Source organism: Dermacentor silvarum, chromosome 4 (genome assembly GCF_013339745.2).
Source record: "Dermacentor silvarum isolate Dsil-2018 chromosome 4, BIME_Dsil_1.4, whole genome shotgun sequence".
Classification (NCBI taxonomy): domain Eukaryota; kingdom Metazoa; phylum Arthropoda; class Arachnida; order Ixodida; family Ixodidae; genus Dermacentor; species Dermacentor silvarum.
Genome location: NC_051157.2, coordinates 82,347,690 through 82,367,416, shown reverse-complemented (window position 1 = coordinate 82,367,416; position 19,727 = coordinate 82,347,690). Strand labels below are relative to the sequence as shown.

Sequence of the window (19,727 nt, the reverse complement as noted above, 5' to 3'; positions counted from 1 at the left end):
CCAACATATTTTGTAGAGCTTAAAGTAATAGGACCATTGCATACAAAAAATGAAAATGAGAAAATGTCAGTAGTCCTTAAACACAAAAAAGTCGTACGTGAAAACAATTCACATTTCAAAGCAACTTCTGCACTAGAAACAAAATCGTGGCTCCAAAATAAAACTTATGCAACTAGAACACACTCTGCAGCTCTTATATATATGCAAGTAAAATACAGACCTTGTAAGCAATACTCTTCTGCAGAACCTAAAGCACCGTACAACACCTGCAGGTGCTATAAAACTCAGGGGCACTTGAATAAATAGTGCAGTAGTAAACACAAATTATAAAGCTTCAAAGCACCTCACTTAACCAAAGGGTCTACAATAAACTCGAACACCTTACAGTACCTAGAAAAACACTCCATGGGGCAAAAATGCACCTAATGGTATTTAGATAAGAACCTCAGTGCTTGAATAAAATTTGATGGCATCTTGAAGAAACACATGGTTTCAGAACAAACATCATACGCCCTCAAACGCAATTGAAGGGACGAAAATACAATATGTGGCTTATGAATATGTGACCAAAATGACATTATTGTAGGCACAACAAAACTACATGTATAGGATGCAATTTCTATGTGTTATCACACGCATAGGACGTATAGTTCTGTGTGTTTTCGACAAAAAATTAAACAAACCGTCGAACTATAATGTAACTCGCACAAAAAGAAAACTAACAAGCAGAAAAAAATTAGAAAAAGTTGTCGCAGTTTCACCTGAAAGGCGAAGCATCAATTGCGATAGCAAACTTGTAGAGAGCTATACGGAGTAATGATATTAGCTTTATCAGCTGTATAAACTTGGACATGCAGCAGCATCGGCAACACGCAGAACTGTTGTCGACGCCATCGGCGTTTTGCCCGCGTTCGCTCAAAATGCGTGCGGCGTTGGTGACTGTTGCCGGAGCCTCTGATATAAAGAGGCACTTGGTGCCGCAGCTAAACGTCGCCTCCCTTCCCTCCCCCTCCCCCACGGCCTCTCGCGCGTCGGAAGAAGGCGCGTTTGCTCTACATATATGGTGATTGTAAAGGAGAAAAGAGACGCCTACTTCTGCAGCCCTTAAGCGAGCACGGCGCAGAACGCGCGTTTGTTCTCCGCCGTGCGTTCACTCCCCGCTAAAGAAGCGCCCCTCGCGCCTTTCACTCGCACATACAGTGTTCGGCGCGCGGCGACGATTTCATCTCCAACTGACGTCATACGGAACCTCACGGCGACGACGACGGCGACGCCGACGGCAGAAATCTGCTTTTGAGCGTCCATATAATTGCTATCGCACTAAAAAACATCAATTCACTGGTAGTTGAATGGCACTGGTGCAACTACAAAGAAATGATGGCTCTAAAAGGAACTAAAGGTACTGGAAAACCTTACAGTACTTAAAAGACACTGTGGGATAAGAATGCACTTATAGCATTTGAATACCTCTAATACTTGAACAGAATTGGTGGCATTCGTCATGGCCCCCAAATGCAACTGAAGAGATAAAAATACAATCTTAAAATAAGTCTTGTAAGCAGAAGAAAGCTACACATAAAGGAAGTACAGCTCTGTATGTTTAAAAAATTAGAACCCACTTTGGGAGACTAGAATGCTACTCATAGCATTTGAATACAATAAATTCTCAGGTGCTTGAACTTGTGGAACTTGAAGGCACTTGTATGTGGGTGTTCATGGGTCTGGCATGCAACTTCAGCATGCAAGTATTCAGCACACAACACGACTTCCTGTGACGGTCGTACTTCTGCAATCCAACAACCCTAATGGAGAGAGAGAGAGACAATTTGTTAGAGGATACACAATTTGGTCAGCTTCAGATAAAGTTCTCTAGTCTGCTACTCTGCTCAGAGGGAAGAGAAAAAGGGCAGTATGAGGGGTAATGGTATAGTGAAGGGTGTCGAAACCTCACAGACAGCACAGTAAATATGCAGCATTTTTAACAACGGTACAGTCGAACCCGGATATATCGAACCCACATTAACGAAATATTGTGTATAACGAACAGTAGTACAACACCCTTGAAACTTTTTGTATAGAATTTTTATTTGATATATTGAATTGCCTACATATCTAACTTTTTTTCGATCCCATTCAGATTTCATATATCCAGGTTCGACTGTATTTGTGGCAGCACACAGCAAATTGTACAAATTATGCAATCCACCTAAATGCAACAATTCGGTGGCAGAAAAGTTATCCAGGTGCAGGGATCGAACCTAGGACTACTGCTTTTTGGGGCGGTGGTGTGTTTTGTTACCTAAGTGCAACAGGATCAAATCAGTCTTCGACATTGGAGTTTTGATTTGAATAAACAAAGGCGTTCCCTTTGTTGTGAGTTGCTACATATGGGTAGATGATATCATGCGTATTACTGAAAGAACCACTCCACCTTTGTGGATTTATGTGTAAACAACTGTAGATTGTAAACTAGTACTAAAGCTTTACTAAGCTCTTAAATTCATGTGCGAGTGGCGTAATTACAGCATCAAAACTAGCCAGTTTTCGTTGCATGTCTACTAGTAACCAGAGGCTCCTGCCTTTTTACATATCTCCTATAATGTGACATGCAATTCACTAGCGCTTTATAAGTTTTCCTGCAAAATGTTCCTCATGTGCCCCAGAAAAATACTAAGCTGTGTTGTGCGCCAGTGTATTCGACAGCAAATTTTTGGTGGAAAAATAAAGCAAGAACGAAACAATAAAAAATTGCAGCGGTGTGTTTGTGGTGGCTCAGAAGGGCCAGCATTTTGTGAGAGGAGCCAGTTCTTGTGGCAGCCTTTCGATTCTGCGTATAACTTTTATATGGTCAGTGGGATCACATGTCATGCAGGCACTGTCAGAAACCTGAAATAAAACACTAATCAGCCGCAAGTGGGTTAAGCTATCATCCCTGCAATGTGTTTTGGAGTGGCTGAGCAAGGCAGGCATAGTACCAAAAAGTGAAGAAAAAGCACGCATTAGGATCCAGTAGCCATGTGTTGAGATGCCGTAATGCTTAGGGTTGAAGAGGCTTTCAAAACGCAACTCCTTCTCATGCTTATGTCTTGTCGACCTCCTCATGCGACGGTTTTTATTCCTACCCTTACTCAAATACTCCAGAACACCTTACAATGTCAACAATGCAAACCACTTGCTGACATTTTTCTTTCAAGTTATCACGCTGACATGACATCACCACACTAACAAAGCTCTTTAAGATGACCCACCGTGGTTGCTTAGTGGCTGTGGTGTTAGGCTGCTAAGCACGAGGTCGCGAGATCAAATACAGTCCATGGCGGCAGCATTTCGATGGGGGTAAAATGCGAGAGCACCCACGTACTTTAGACTTAAGTGCACGTGAAAGAGCAACAGGGGGGGGGGGGGTCCAAATTATTCGAGTCCCCCACTACGGCGTACATCATAATCAGATCGCGGTTTTGGCACGCAAAACCGCATATTTTTAAATTTAAATGTCATTAATAACAAGCTTATTGAGGATTATCCTACAATGTATGAAGTCTGCTACATTGAATAACATTGTATAGCTGAAAGAATTGCTGCTATCACTGCTGCTTTGTATTTGGGTATTTTCCGAGCCACCCACTGCAATGGCTCATACAGATGCGAATTTATGAGGCAATGTTCTTTGCACACAACAGAAAACGAGATGCTCTACAAAATGCATCAACATTACTATTCATGTACTTCAAAACAATGTAACCCGAGCAAATGTACGAGTGCGTTTCCATTTACCAAGTAAATGGAAGCGCACTGGAGGACGGCAGAAAACTAGGTGGGGGGATGAAGTTAGGAAATTTACAGGCACAAGTTGGAATCAGGTAGCGCAGGCCAGGGGTAACTGGAGATCGCAGGGAGAGGCGTTCGTCCTGCAGTGGGCATAAATATAGGCTGATGATGATTTGCCTTTACCTAAACGAACACCATGACTTCAGTGCAACCATATCGAAAATGTGCAACTAAGCCTTTTAAAACTATAAAGTAGCAATGCTTGATATTTAGTGCGGCATGCAAGCCGATACATTTTTGCAGATTTTGAAAATTTGGAAGACCATGACTTCAGTGCAACCATATCGAAAATGTGCAACTAAGCCTTTTAAAACTATAAAGTAGCAATGCTTGATATTTAGTGCGGCATGCAAGCCGATACATTTTTGCAGATTTTGAAAATTTGGAAGAACTAAACATGCGAGCCATATTGACGCAGACAAGGTTTATACTTTTGATGTAGGAAAAACCATAACGCAATTTAACTAGCATTAGAACACTTCGCCATTCTGTCCTCACCTTCACGTATCTCTGGCCCCATCTCTTCCATTAGTCCTCTCAGGAGCATGACGAAGCCATGATTTAGTGGTTGACTCGACATCATCTCGTGTACTTTGTGGGAAGCGCTTTCTGACAGCAGCTGGAACGAAGCAACAAATTTACATCAATAACTAAAACAGTGTCCATCTAAAGTGCAGTTTAAAAGCAACCGAAAGGAAGCTTTCACCTCTGGTACCGGTTTCAGAAGTGCTGTGCTGATGTAAAAGTGCCAACACGCACACATAGGCACACTAGCTTCAGACCAGACATGCAGAACAAGCACCGGTGTACCCGCAGGGGCGTCTGCGTCAGCAGGCGTTTGGTGGGTTGCGACACCACGGACCCGAGCACACGAGGGTCAGACCCTCCCGCGTCTAACCGTGCGCGGCTTAGCCGTGTCCGGGGAAAAGAGGATCCTGGGGGTTGAGCCAATGCTGAGTGCTTGGACCTTTATGGCCCCTCGGCGGAGGCAACACACCCCTTTGGCCTCGGCTTCACGTAGACGGCACCCCCGGACTGACCCACCCGGGGGAAATCGGTAGTTGCCTTTTCCTGCACTTCTCTCCAATCTTCGTCTTTCTCTATTACTTTCAATCTTTCCTGTCCTCTCCTCGCTTCCTCTTACTTCCAATTTTTCCAGGCAGCGAGGGTTAACCTGGTGTATTTTATCCAACCTTGGGTATTCTATATTAGGTTATAGTAGCTACGTACAGCTGGAGTCTGCGTTTCCTTCGGGTCCCGTAGCGTCCCCATGTTGGGCTCGGTGGTGGGCGGCTGGCCTAGCTGCCGAAATCAAACCAGTTCTTTATGGATAAGACGTCATTCCCCCCACTTCATGATCGTCCTCTTTTTAAAAGAGGACGCACCGAAGAAACTTTTCAACTGTTCAGCCAGCGCAAAGAAACGTTCCCCCGCTTCCATGTGATACATAGTCAAGACCCTGAAAAGACAGTAAGAACCATTTCACCTTTACTGTGGCCAAATGTCTCACCGACACACTAGGTGCTGGCTACAAAGTGACGAAAATGACCAGTGGCGACCTTCTTCTGGAGGTTCGTGACACTCAACAGCATGGCAAACTCTCGAATCTTGTAGCATTCCGTAATGTTCCAATCACTGTTAGCCCACATCGATCAATGAACTCAAGTAAAGGAGTTATCTCTGATGAAGATCTCTTAAGCCTAAGTGAGGAAGAGCTCCTGGAGGGCTGGAGAGAACACAACGTGATCCAAGTGCAAAGAATAAAGATCAAGCGGGACAACCAGGATATTCCAACTAAACATCTGATCCTCACCTTTGCGTCGAGTGAGCTACCGGAAACCATAGAAACAGGATATACCAGAATTCGAGTCAGACCTTCCAGACCAGATCCCAAATCCCCGAAGATATTTCAAATGTCAACGATATGGCCATGGTTCGCAAAATTGCCGAGGCCGACTGACCTGTGCGAAATGTGGCGAACAGGAACACGCATCCGACAACTGCAATGGCACGCTCCACTGTCCCAACTGTGACGGTGGACACGCAGCATACTCTCGAACTTGCCCTACATGGAAAAAAGAAAAAGACATAATCACACTGAAAATCAAGCAGAACATCTCGTTCCAGGAAGCGCGGAAACGTGTTTCTTTTTTCCATACCCCAGGGTATGCTGATGCGGCGCGCAAGGGGGCAACGTCGCAGCAGACTCCGGCATCGGCCCGGCCCACAAAGAGTGTGGCCGCGGCGGTGCCACCAGCCCCCCAGGCGACAGCAGCTAGCGCTGCTGCGCCATCCCTTAAGGAAGGCCCATCGACCTCTGGGTTGGTGGCCTCTAAGGCCCTGCTTTTTGAGGCAAGGCCTACCCAGAAAACACTCGAATGAGCGAAAGTCCAGCGGCTCCCAGGAGTCGATGGACACAACTACAAGCCAGCCGGCGCACCCAGCGCCTCCTGAGCGGCGCGAATCTCGCGACCGCTCCAAGAAAGACAAACCACGGATTACGGGGCCTGGAAAGGCTCTGTAAGCCACTTGACTCCACTTGACACACAGCACAAGAACACAAACAATATGGATACACAAATATTACACTGGAACGTGAGAGGTCTTATGCACAACCTCGGTGACGTTAAAGAACTTCTACACAAATACAATCCAAAGGTGCTGTGTGTTCAGGAGACATATTTAAAGCCAACGCAAACAAGTTTCCTGCGGCAATATGCCATCTTCCGCAAAGATCGTGATAATGCTAACGCCCCGTCTGGCGGCGTAGCAATAATTGTTGACAAGTCAGTAGCTTGTCGGCATTTAGTCCTCCAGACGCCTCTCGAGGCAGTATCAATTCGAGCAATAATTTTCAACAGATTGGTTACTGTCTGCTCCATTTACATACCACCAGATTACCACCTTAGCAAGACAGAACTCCACAGCCTAATGAATCAGCTCCCTGCACCCTACGTTGTCGTTGGCGATTTCAATGCGCACAACACTCTGTGGGGAGACTCCCGGTGTGACTCGAGGGGTCGACTAATAGAAAACTTTCTAGTGACATCCTGTGCTTGCCTGTTCAATAAGAAAGAGCCAACATACTACAACATACATTACAATTCATATTGCTCAATAGATTTAGCTATTGGATCTCCGACTCTTCTCCTCCACCTCCAGTGGAGTGTCATAAACAATCTTTTTGGAAGTGACCACTTCCCTGCGACATTAAACTTGGCAAAACAAGAAAACGGTCCTCCGCATCCTCCTAGATGGAAACTACCAGCAGCAGATTGGTTGTGTTTTAGAGAGTCAACATGCATATCGCCAGACTTTATAAGTGATTTTAACATAGACGACGCCGTAGCGTATTTTACTGCTTTTATTGTAGAGGCAGCAGAGAAATGCATTCCTCAGACAAAGGGCAGCTCATCTAAAAGACGGGTTTCCTGGTGGAACGACGACTGCAAGGAGGCGCGGAAGAAACAAAACAAAGCATGGAGTATATTGCGCCGATTTCCAACTGCTGAAAATCTTGTTGAGTTCAAGCACGTCAAGTCACAGGGAAGGCGGACGCGCAGACAGGCAAAGAGGGCAAGCTGGGAGAGGTTTCTCTCAAGCATTAACTCATACACGCAGGAAGCGAAGGTCTGGAATGGCTTGAAAAAACTTAATGGCCAGCAAACCCAGCCATTGCCCCTGGTCGATGAACAATGGAATACATTGAAAGACCAAGCTGACGCTCTTGGCAAGCACTTCGAGTATCCAGTTCAGTCCACTATTCCGAGGCATTCTTAAAACACAAAGATATAGCAGAACTCAAGGCAATAAACCGCAGATGTAGACATGACGAACCTTATAACCTCCCTTTCTGTATCGCCGAGATGAAAGCCGCCTTGACTGCTTGCCTCAGTCTGTACCCGGACCTGACAGAATCATGTACGACATGATTAAACACTTTCACGAAGACACTCAAATGACACTGCTTGCTCTGTACAATGCTATATGGGCTGCAGGACACCTCCCATCTACATGGAAAGAAGCCATTGTAATTCCGGTCTTAAAACAGGGCAAGGACCCATCCTGTGTGACAAGTTATCGCCCAATTACGCTCACTAGTTGTCTATGTAAACTATTCGAAAAAATGATTAATCGTCGTCTTCTACATTTCCTGGAATCTAACAGACTGCTTGACCCTTACCAATGCGGTTTCAGAGAAGGCCGGTCTACAACCGACCATCTCGTACGCATCGAGACAAACATTCGGGATGCTTTCATACACAAACAGTTCTTCTTATCTGTATTTCTAGATATGGAGAAGGCGTATGACACAACGTGGCGCTACGGAATCTTGCGAGACCTGTCGGCAATGGGCATCCGCGGGAACATGCTAAACGTTATAGAGAGCTACTTTCAGAATCGTACTTTCCGGGTCAAAATAGGTAATGCGCTGTCCCGTTCATTCATACAGGAAACTGGGGTACCTCAGGGAGGCGTGCTCAGCTGTACGCTCTTCATAGTCAAGATGAATTCACTCCGCACATCATTGCCCTCAGCCATATCTTATTCCGTGTACGTTGACGACGTACAGATAGGTTATAAATCTTGTAACCTTACAGTGTGCCAACGACAGGTTCAAGTTGCCCTGAACAAAGTCTCTAAATGGGCCACAGAAAATGGATTTAAAGTAAACCCAAATAAAAGTTCGTGTGTTCTATTCACACGAAAGAGAGGGCTCGTAGCAGACCCTGAAGTGGAACTACACGGACAGCTCATACCAGTAAACACAGAATATAAATTTTTAGGAATAATTCTAGACTCTAAACTGACTTTCATTCCCCACATAAAGTACCTTAAAGCCAAATGCTTAAATGCAATAAACATTCTTAAAGTATTGTCGCATACCACATGGGGCAGTGACAGAAAGTGTTTGTTAAACCTATACAAAAGCCTCATTCGTTCACGCATAGACTACGGCGCGATAGTTTATCAGTCTGCTGCCCCCAGTGCTTTAAAGATGATCGATCCTGTTCATCATTTAGGCATCCGCCTGGCAACCGGAGCCTTCAGAACAAGCCCTGTGAAAAGTCTTTATGTGGAATCAAATGAGTGGCCCCTAAACCTTCAAAGGTCCTACTCTAGCTTTATGTATTTTCTGAAAGTAAACTCAGACTGCCGACATCCTTGTTACTCCATCATAAATGACACTACGTGTGCCACACTTTTCCATAACCGACCTACCGCAACGAAACCCTTCTCACTGCGGGTGAGGAAACTCTGCGAAGAAAGCGGTGTTCCACTGCTTCAGCATCAAGTAATGCCTCCGGCAAAGCCGTTACCGCCGTGGCAATGGCAACTTATAGAATGCGACACATCGTTTGTTGAGGTCTCGAAGTATGCTCCGGAAGTACATATCCGGATGCACTTTCGTGAACTTCAATCAAAATACTCATGCCCGGAATTCTTTACTGACGCATCAAAGTCACATGCTGGCGTGTCCTATGCGGCAATCGGTCCATCCTTTTCTGAATCCGGTGAAATGCATCCAGAAACATGCATATTTACGGCTGAGGCTCATGCCCTATTGTGTGCAGGGAAGCATATAATTCAAACAAAGCTTCAAAAATCTGTTATATTCACCGACTCTTTAAGCGTAGTAAAGGCATTAATGTCTCCACGTAAACACAAAAACCCTGTGCTCAGTGAGCTCTATTCAGTGCTGTGCACAGCATATACGTCTAACCAACGTGTCACTATATGCTGGGTACCCGGCCACAGAGATATTGAGGGCAACGTGCTCGCAGATGAAACTGCCGTTTCCCTTGTAAGGAAGGGGAACACCTCCTCTATAGCTGTCCCTGCAATAGATATGAAGCATTTCCTGCGAAAAAGCCTTAGGAGCTATTGGCAGCACTTATGGGACGCGGAAACAAGAAATAAACTTCACGCCATTAAACCACAGTTAGGGAATTGGCCACCCAATACGAAAACACGAAAAACTGAAGTCATTCTTTGCCGCCTCAGAATTGGCCACACGTATGGCACGCACTCTCACCTGTTGACTGGTAATGAACCCCCTTCTTGCAGCAAATGTGGCGAGACGCTGACTGTAATCTATGTCTTAATAGAGTGCAAGGAATTAGAGCCTCAAAGAAAGAAACATTTCCCCTTAGCATATAAACAACACATTCCTCTACACCCAGCAATGTTTCTGGGCACAGAACCGTTTTTTGACTACAGGTTAGTTTTAAAGTTTCTTGAAGATGCCGGTACCTTGCGAGTCATCAGTCCCCTACATTCGTAGCACATCCTCTCTTCAGAGGCTGCTGCTGCGACAGCATTATTGTAGAGCACGTGCCTCTCAGCCCTTGCGTTCAAGGGTCCTGTTGAGGCACCGGTGCTACTTTCACGTACACGTTTTATGACATCACTTTAGAACAAACCATCCATGGTCATTGCTCACATCTCTGGTCATTGTCATCATTTTAATAGTTATATGTTTTACGCAAGTTACAGCGACTGATTCTAGGCCTATTTACAGCCATTTAACATTCACCATCCACAGTACATTCCTTTATTTCATAAATAATTGATTTGAAACCCATCACCATATGTATGGCGCTCTTTGGCCATATCTGGCCCTTGCGCCAAAAAACCCCATACATCATCATCACAAGCACCGGTGTGGCCTGCTCTTTGTCGGTATCGTTGTGCGACATAAGATCGCATGCATTATGTTGCCTTATCTGATTTGACAGTTGAGTAATTTTTTTCAGTTGTCAGTGGTCCAGCTTTTTACTACTGTAAAATTCCAAGCAAGCGCCCCTACCCTGCGTAACTTTGCAAAGAAAGTGAAAACAAACATGTTCGCACAGCTCTCTCATTTTAAAGAAACGATGTCAATAAAAACACGACTATGCGGGAAGCAGAGACATTTTTTAGCACGGCCACATTCGCAGTCTCGGCTCCGTTGACAGCCGCCGATAGCTAGGAGCTGGCTGGGCAGGCCTAGCTCATTGGGCCCTCAAATCGGAGAACGATAGCGCTTGCGACAGGACCGCATGCAGCTTGTAATAAAGCGCCTATGTTGGTCAGCACAACGCGTACACAATTATGTCGTGCTTAAATTGCATGGGTATTATCGACGCCGACGGAAGCAAACGCGCAAGCCAGGCAAGCTTGCGACCACTGGGTCACTGTATAGGCCGAGCTCGTTAACCGCCGGATCCGGGGTCGACAGCCGTTGAATTACCGTCCGCTACCGAGCAAGACCCCCCCCCCCCCCCTCACCTTTTCTTGGATTATCCTTCACCATAAAGGGCGGGGGGCTTGCTCGGAATTCTAAGGTAGCAGTGAAGCACTGTTTAAACCACCCATAACACAAGAATTAATGAGCATTTAACGACATAAAAGATGACACCTACTAAACAAATGCTGACACAGTCGAAGATCAGAGAACTTCCTTTTTCCTTTCTTCCCATGCCACGAGTATTCAGCAACCAGCTTATCGGCAAAGAGGTAAGCAAGCATACGCTTAACTGCCGCATTTGGGTTTCTACCCCCAAGTTGCACAAGTTCGTTGATCTGAAAAAACAGAAGGAAGCCAACCAGGTTCAATATTCTAACACTAAATCATTTTCATACACGTAAGAGTTCTGCACTTTCAATGTACACTCTGCAGAGAAAGTAGATGTACAGGTGTTCATAAAATAATAAAATAGGCAACACGTGCCCCAGTGCCATTTCTAACAAGGCAGATAATGCGCATGTTTGCACATTACGTTCCCTCGAAGAAAATCATGCCATCAAAGAATGTGAACATGAAACCAAATAGCTGAAAAGCCCACAAAAAGAATCATTCAAGGAATTTTGCACGAAGTGATCTTAGTCGACCGGTGGCATATTTTCTTAAAGGAGACTGCGTACACGTGAGTGGCATTGCGGCTAGTAGATATTTCAGCTCACCAAGACATTAACATCCTCTGGACCAAGTGATGCTTCAAAGTTCAGCAGCGCATCCACCGTCTCAAATGGCTGCTGCACTAGTAGAGCGGGTGCAGAGGTCACCTTGCCTTGAGCCATACAGGCATCCAGATTGCTCAAAATTTCCTGTGCAGTCAGCCTCACAATGTTTAGCAGCCGGAGTACCTGAGACTGAAATTCTGAAACATAAATAAACAAGTTAATGATTACAACAGAGCAAACCTGATGTGCATGAACAAACATTTAGGCCATAAGGCACCCTCCGGACAGATCTCGCAATGTAAGTGTAATAGGATGGCAAGCAAGACAAAAAGGAATGCCTTCTGTTTATTAACATACTTGAGAACAACCAGTATACAAAAAGCCTATATTAAAGGGGCGCGGAACAAGTTTTCTAACTAACCATATCATGGCCTTACGTTTAAAGTATGTTGGCCCACAAATCTCGCGGTGCAAAATGTTTTGTACTCCTTCAACCATAAGTGGAGTTAATACCCGACTTTCTCTCCCTTTTCGTCGCCGCTAGCATGCTGGAAGCTACACAGCCAATAAGCTCAGAGGGCAAAGCCCCATCAAAAAGTTTGTCACGGCGGCGACAAGGCTCGTAGTGGCCTGGCATGGCGGCCACAGTGGGCTGCGCTATGCAGCATGCCGTTGCCATCACGGAGACCACGCGCAGCAGACGCAGCTCCTTGCAGTGCTAACATGAAATTACTTTCCTGTCATTTTGATATTGCATGCATGTATGTTTTTCATTTATTCAGCTCAAAATTAGCATTCATTCATTACTGAGAATATTCTTGCAATCGCGAAATCTGCCAGTTGCTTTCAATAACATTTCGATGACAACATTGCGGATGCGAGAGCAAGCGTCTGTTCACTGCTTTTGAGACGAGATTATAAATGCTCTGCTACATGCAGTGCACTAATATTTCGCTCACATTTTCACAGGAGCCTTGTTAACAGATCATTAACATTTTCTTACTATGTTCAAAAAGTGTTTCAGGGCCCCATTAGAACCTGCAAACAAGCTTTGAAGGTAGAACAAAAATGTACATGCACAGTGAACAAACGTAGACACTATGTAACTTTCTCCATGCACTGAGAAGTATTCAATATAAAGTAGACACACAACTGAGGGTACACTCTTTAGAAAGAAACAAAATTCAATCTTCAAAATACATTTAAGGTACGCTCGATTCGCCTGTACTGCCTGAACCAGTTCACGTGGTGCTGCACCCTGCCATTCGTTTTAGTGGTGCAGCAATGGTGCCCACTGAACCACGCCGTTCGTTTCAAAAGGTCCAGGGCTGGTTTATGATGTTGCTGCACCCATTTCACTGTCGGTATCGCCTTGGTACAGGCGTACAGATGCGAAGCAGCAGCGCAGCAGTCGATGCAGCACACGGGCACAAGCGCCGTTAAAACCCCCCTTATGCACGTCCGATGTATCTACGCAAGTGTGACATGTATTTACGCCCCAGAAGCTCATCATTCCTACGGTTCAGGACCTCTCAAACTTACGCACTCCATGCACATTAGTCGAACATAACATAACGCCTGCACCTTGTCATTCGTTTCCAGTGTCGCACTGTGCCTGCACCGCATAAATTGAGCTGCACAATTTCTGAACTTCTAGTGAACCACCGTGAACTGGTTCACAGTGGTGCAGGTGAATCATTCTTTCTTCTTTGGGGGGTTTTATGTGCCAAAAGCAGTTCCGATTATGAGGCACACCGTAGTGGAGGGCTGCGGTTTAATTTCGAACACCTGGGGTCCTTTAACGTGCAATACAACGCAAGCACACGGGCGTTTTTGCATTTCACCTCCATCGAAATGCGGCTGCCGCGGCCGGGATTCGATCCCGCGATCTTGTGCTCGGCAGTGCAACGCCTTAGCTGACTAAGACACCACGGCGGGTTGCAGGCGAATTGAGCGGACCTTTAGTTTCTAATAAGTTCAGCCTAACAAAGAAGAATATATGGAGCTAAGGAATGCTTTATGAACTGTTCAGCTTACTAGAACATTAGGTTTCTACAAAACAAAGTTCACTGTGTTTTATGTGCCTGTGAACTAAAGGCATGATGGAGACAGACCGTGATCTACTGTGATGGTAATAATGACATATACACAAAAACTACACAATGAAGACTACGGAAGTATAATAAAAAATAAATCCAGGTCATTAGGGAAAAAGTAGGAAGCAGCAGACAAAAATGACGCGGAGTAATGTAGGCAGAGTAGTCCTGTCTAAGGATAACACCTGTCCTAATGCTGCTTTAGTTAGTTTGCGAAAGGCTAACATCCCGACGCTACAGCAGCTAAGCTATGAGGCTCCATTGTGGAGGGCTTCTAACTCTGACAAAATGGGGTCTTTGACAGGCAGTGAAATCTGGGCACACACACACATTCGAATCACATAGAAATGTGGCCCCTAACCTAATGTCTTGTTAGTCATAAGAAAAAGTACTACTGCGTAGCTCAGCTTACCATGTGGTGGTAATGTGGCTGGGGCAGGTGAAGCAGCTGGCAAAGATGGTACGACTGGCGCTGGGGGTACGGCTGGCAAAGGTGGGGCAGTTGGCAAAGGTGGGGCAGCTGGCAAAGGTGGGGCAGCTGACAAAGGTGGGGCAGCTGGCAAAGGTGGGGCAGCTGACAAAGGTGGGGCAGCTGACAAAGGTGGGGCAGCTGACAAACGTGGCGCCACTGGCAGAGGCGAGGAAGCTGGTATGGGTGAGGTCCCTGGCATAGGTGACGCAACCGATGCAGATGCGCAAGGCAATGCAGGGAAGGTAGCTATTAAAAGAGGACAGAATGTCAAGACACTGGGTGAAATTATACAAGCTTGGTAGCAGCTCTGCCAATAACATTACAGCACTGCAGTATCTACAGGTTCTGAGCAATCGCTGAATACAAACGGATACAAAGCTTTTGAGCTGCTATGATGTGAGGATAAGCTGCAGACAAAACTGGAGTCTCAAAGAGAGGTGTTTAGGTAATTAATGTTACATATGCAGAAACATAATTTTCAGTACCATCGAGTGCACTGGATGTGCAAGGATTTCTTAAAAACAGTCGGCACTGACTTTCGGTGGGCATGACAGAGTAACTCTGTTAGTTCTGTACTTTTCCTAGCTTTGTTCAGAAATGTAGGTCATGATTCTCTAGTAACGAATTAAGTTTGATGGCTCATTTTGGGTAACATTAAAAAAGGGCCACCTATATTAGCATACATATGGTACTATGTCTAATGACAATTTGAGAGAAAGCCCGTTCAATACAAATACTAACAAGGCACACAAAAGCAAATACTTGCTATTTTGCTTTTCATTGGTTTAAGGAAATGTTTAAAAATTGGTAGAAATTATGATGTGCACATGTTTACAGTAATGGCAGTATCCCAAGCCAGAAAAAATATAGCACATTATCACTTTGAGATGCTCACACAACACAGCAAAGGTAATATATCCTTTCCCTTCTGGGCAAAAAGTAAATGTTCAATCTGTAACTGAACATTGAATTGTAAAACATTCAGTTACACAATTCACAGGGAAATTTTCTATGTGTAAAAATTCAAGATGAACTAATGCACACATGTAATGCATAGAGTTGCACAAGTAAACTTGGCAGAACAAATTTGCATGACAACAGGTACACTTACCCTGGGGAAAGTTAGCTGGCACTGGTGGCGGTGGCAAATCTTCAGAGTGCTGGCTGTCAGACGACTGGCAAGGTTCCCACACTACAGCTGGGGTTCGTCTTCTCTTTTGTGGTGGTTCGGAGTCGCTCCCGAGGTCTGAAGTGTACTGTGACTTGTCCAACTTTCTGCGCGCTTGATCATATAATCCTACAAGTTGAATGAACAATAGCAACGAACCATTTATGTACACAAAATAATCACCTAAACTGGCATCGCAATAGTGCTAAAGTGAGTTATAAGATGATTTAGTACAACTAGAGGTGGTCAAATGTAAACTCTTTTCGAATACGAGTAGCAAGTATCGAATAGTAAAACGCAGACGCATATATTTACAGTAGGAATATATATTTTCGCATAATTTAGTGCCACACGTCTACTGACTAGTGCAAAAACTACTGCTATCAGAAACAGATAATGTGTTTTAAACAAAAACCACCAATCGTCATCCGAAAAACAGCATGAATTGCCTCTCAATTGTGTACCATTAATTTTTTTTGTTCCTTGCACATTTTTATTTGAAAAAGTAGAGAACTATTTTCAGTATCATAGAGCCTAAATAAATATTTCATTAAAAAACAAAGCAATATCGACCACAGCTAGGACCTGCAGAGGAGCTTCCAACGACAAGGCTACCTGTCAAGGACATTTAACATGGAGTCATTTAAACATCTCACTGCGCAGGAATCTGTGCTCACACGTCGCGTAGCCTATGTTCTGGTGTGAAGAACTACTGAAACAGAGTATAGTTCTTTGTTTATTATGAATTAAATACTACCCATTAATTTTCATATATGTATTCGAAAGTTCAAATATTCGCCCACCCATAACAAAAACTATTGTGCAAGCATAGTGTGAACTAATGTTGCGTGTGGTGAAACTAGTCTGAGCACAGGAAATTTCGGAAGGCCAGACTAATACTCTAATTGCAATAGTATTTGCATACAAAAAGCGGCCATGGCTGAGGAAGGACTCACATGCATTTACATTGTCCGTGCACACTAAAGAAAAAATTATATATACATGCTGATGAGCAGCAACACTGGCACTTACCGAACAGCCCCTTCACCTCGACCTCGTATCCTTGCCATAGTGGCGAGTAGGAACATGGATGCTTTTTTTATCATAGATGTCAGCCGATCCAATGGCACTTTTGGCCACATGCATACGTTGCCTGAGATCCACGAGGATGGTACAACCTCTACCTTTTTTCGACCAATAAAATCGACAATTGCGTAAGCCATCTGGAAACAGAACTTTGCATGAACATAAACCACTTTTTCTTCAAAGAAAAGAGACATCATATTGGATCAAGCATTGATTACAAAACTGAAAGGCAGGTGCTACACGGACCCACTGATAGAATGAAAACGGGCAGGTAAACTATGCAATCCAGTTCGTATGGATCTCTGGAAGAACTATGTATTGGCTGGCATGAGGCAGCAACAGCATTTTTCGGGGATTCCTTAGAGGCCATACTTTATTCCTTGACAGCTTGGAGACCAAAAAAATTCCTATTCGTGAGGACTCAAAAGGTGATGTGTAAAAGTCTTCTCTGTGACAAAATTCTTGTCCAACAATGCAAACTTCGTTTGAAGCTTTCAGATAGCAAAACTTCTGCACAACAATAATATGACCGTCAAGCATTACACAATTGTTGCCAGTAGATCCACTAAGCAGGAAAGTGCCGCATCTAGCTGCACCAAATTCAGGACCGGTGCAGTTGGGTGGCAAAGGTCCAGTGTCCTGCGGGCGAATGAGCTCAAAATCTGCCGAGTCTTCAAGAGGCACAGGTGGGAGCTGTAACCTTTCCAACATTCTATTTCGTAGTTGTTGTAATAGCTTCTCGTGCTTTCGGAGCTCTTTTTTGATATGACGCATGTTATTTTCAAAGGGGAAAGCACTGAACGTGTCAACAGGTCCATGAAACTTAACATCTTCTGCAAGGTGTATAAGGCAATGAACATTGTATGAAACTTGTTCTTCTCCATAGATTGTAGTGAAGGTGTGAACAAAGTGCCTAAGTAGAGCTCCAGCATAGTCAGCATGATGAGAACACAATTCCCTGTTAGCAAGAATAGAGAGTGAAGAATGCAGAAATATGAAGTTTTCATACAGGTTGTGGCTCAGCACAGATTTCAGTATAACGGGGCCAGTGTAAAACAAAAAGAGACGGAGTTCCGCCGCTTTCCATCGTTCAACTTCAGTAACGGGACGTGTTTTTCTGGAGAATTCTAAAGGAATGTGCTCCTTCAAATTTTCACTGGCCTCATTCATACGCTTGCGCTCAAGCGGGCCAACACGAACGGACAGTGGCCCAGACAACCAAAGCAGCAAGAGTTATTTTACAACACCAAGCAGCACTAAATGCATATAGTCCAGTGGAAAGGCTCTCACTGTGTCAATTGGCAAATCAACAAGCACAGAGGTACCCTTGTGGTGATCCACATCTTGTTGTTGCCGAAAGCTGCCATCGGTGCGCATTTCACAACATGTCTCCAAAAGAACTACCCTGCCTCCTCTGTAAGCACCTTCACATGTGCACTTCGGACAACTACTATAGCCAGAGTGGCCTTTAGTCAAAAGGATGAATGAGCGCGCAGGAGCATCGCATATAATTGCCTTCACTGATACAGTCATGCTGCAACCGTCAGCAATTAGGCCATCTTCAAGCAAGCCCTTCAACTCGGTTACAAATGGTAGAAGAAAGTCATTTGGCGCCTCTGGCTTGCTTGGTCCAGCAAATGCACCAATCAGAAATGGAGCTTGTTTGTTGCAGTTGACAATAAGGCACTGTATCGGCCAAAGCTGAACGTTGGAACTTTTAGATAATGGTAGTCCGTCAATGTTAAACGACAACAACAATGTTCGTGGCAGCTCACCACAACCACTTAAAGCATGCAGCAATCCTCTCTGAAGCCCAAAATGACAGTAATGACCGGGAGAAACAACAGTAATCGGGCATTCGAAGCACGACCCTCGCGGCGTTCTCAAAAGAGTGCGGGCGTCGCTCGGAAGAGCCGAGTGACATGGATACTGTCTCAAAATTTTTAGTAGGTCACTCAATGCATCCCTCTTTATCCTATGGCTTACGGCCCATGCCTGTAACTCTTTACCAAGGTTTTTACTGTCGCCAATAGCTGACTCGTTGCTCGAAGGGTCGTCTGGTGATATACCAAGGTCTTGCAAATACAGCAAATTGCCGCAAACGTCGCCTGAAGCATATGAATCTGGGTGCAATATCGTGTCGGCCACGCCAACGGTCTGCGTCCTGACACTGGCGTCTAACTGCAGTCGACTAAACAGATCTGACCGGCTCTCATCGGAGGCAGAACTATCAGGAGCGCCACAATCTCCGTGTGGACGGTCATCCAAAGGCACCACACCAACCGAGGTTTCATTGTTGGGCAAGAACACATGTTCGCCTAAAAGGTTTACGAGTTCTTTACACTGCCGACCAGCTCGCTGAGCAATGCGGATCCGCTTCCTTTCGACCTCCATAATGGCTAAAAATACTAAATTTCATTCACGCTAGTTCTCTCAAAGGCAAACTCGCACGTCAAACACACGTATACCTGCCCGGCGGCGAGCACTGAACGGAACGTACTACATACGTACTACGTAACGGGCTACCTACCGACGTACTTTTCACTATACACCGTCACTTGACACGAAGAAATACTTAGCGAAAAAGAAATAATCACAAAAATACTTACTGTGCAACGGGAGAATGCCGAAACAGTCTCAAAAGTGCCCAGGAAAAGTCTTTGCGTCGAACTGCCAGCGCGGGAACAACGTTGGCGGTAGTTCCGCAATTGCGAGGCTTGACAACTGGATTGGCCCGGCTTGTTACAACGTTGCGTGTAGTGCGCATGCCTCAGCTAATCTCGAACTCAATGTTTTTGCGCCCTAGAATTTCAGAGGCGATTCCAAGAGCCAAAGCACGTCACAGTCTCCTTGCGTAGTTCATATTTTTACCACCAATATAATGCTATGTTTACATGAACTCCATAAGAGCGGTTCGAGTAAGCATGTGAATTGAAGGAGCCGATCACAAAGATACGTCCATGACGTGTTTTCTGGCTTCGCATTCGCTTTTGTTGCATGCAGCCAGCAAAAGCATGGCCTTCGAGATTTAAACTTCACACCTAGAGGTCGCGGTTGCGCCCTGGATTTCGACACGACGTTTGGTCAAAGATGTATTTAGCCATGTGGCTTTCGCATCATATCAAGCACA

At 44.9% G+C, this 19,727-nt stretch overlaps 1 protein-coding gene across 1 annotated transcript in view; it reads right to left on the bottom strand.

Annotated features, from left to right (window-relative positions):
- Nucleotides 1-4,290: 4,290 nt before the first annotated feature.
- LOC125944981 (translation initiation factor IF-2-like) overlaps nt 4,291-19,727 on the bottom strand; it is a 52,209-nt gene continuing 36,772 nt past the window's right edge. The window contains exons 2-7 of the mRNA XM_049666476.1: nt 15,455-15,640; nt 14,284-14,589; nt 11,776-11,972; nt 11,250-11,394; nt 5,790-5,855; nt 4,291-4,447 (exon numbers count right to left, since the gene is read on the bottom strand). Of these exons, the coding sequence (XP_049522433.1) occupies nt 4,329-4,447; nt 5,790-5,855; nt 11,250-11,394; nt 11,776-11,972; nt 14,284-14,589; nt 15,455-15,640 (1,019 nt within the window). The 3' untranslated portion in view covers nt 4,291-4,328. The remainder of the gene's footprint in view (nt 4,448-5,789; nt 5,856-11,249; nt 11,395-11,775; nt 11,973-14,283; nt 14,590-15,454; nt 15,641-19,727) is intronic.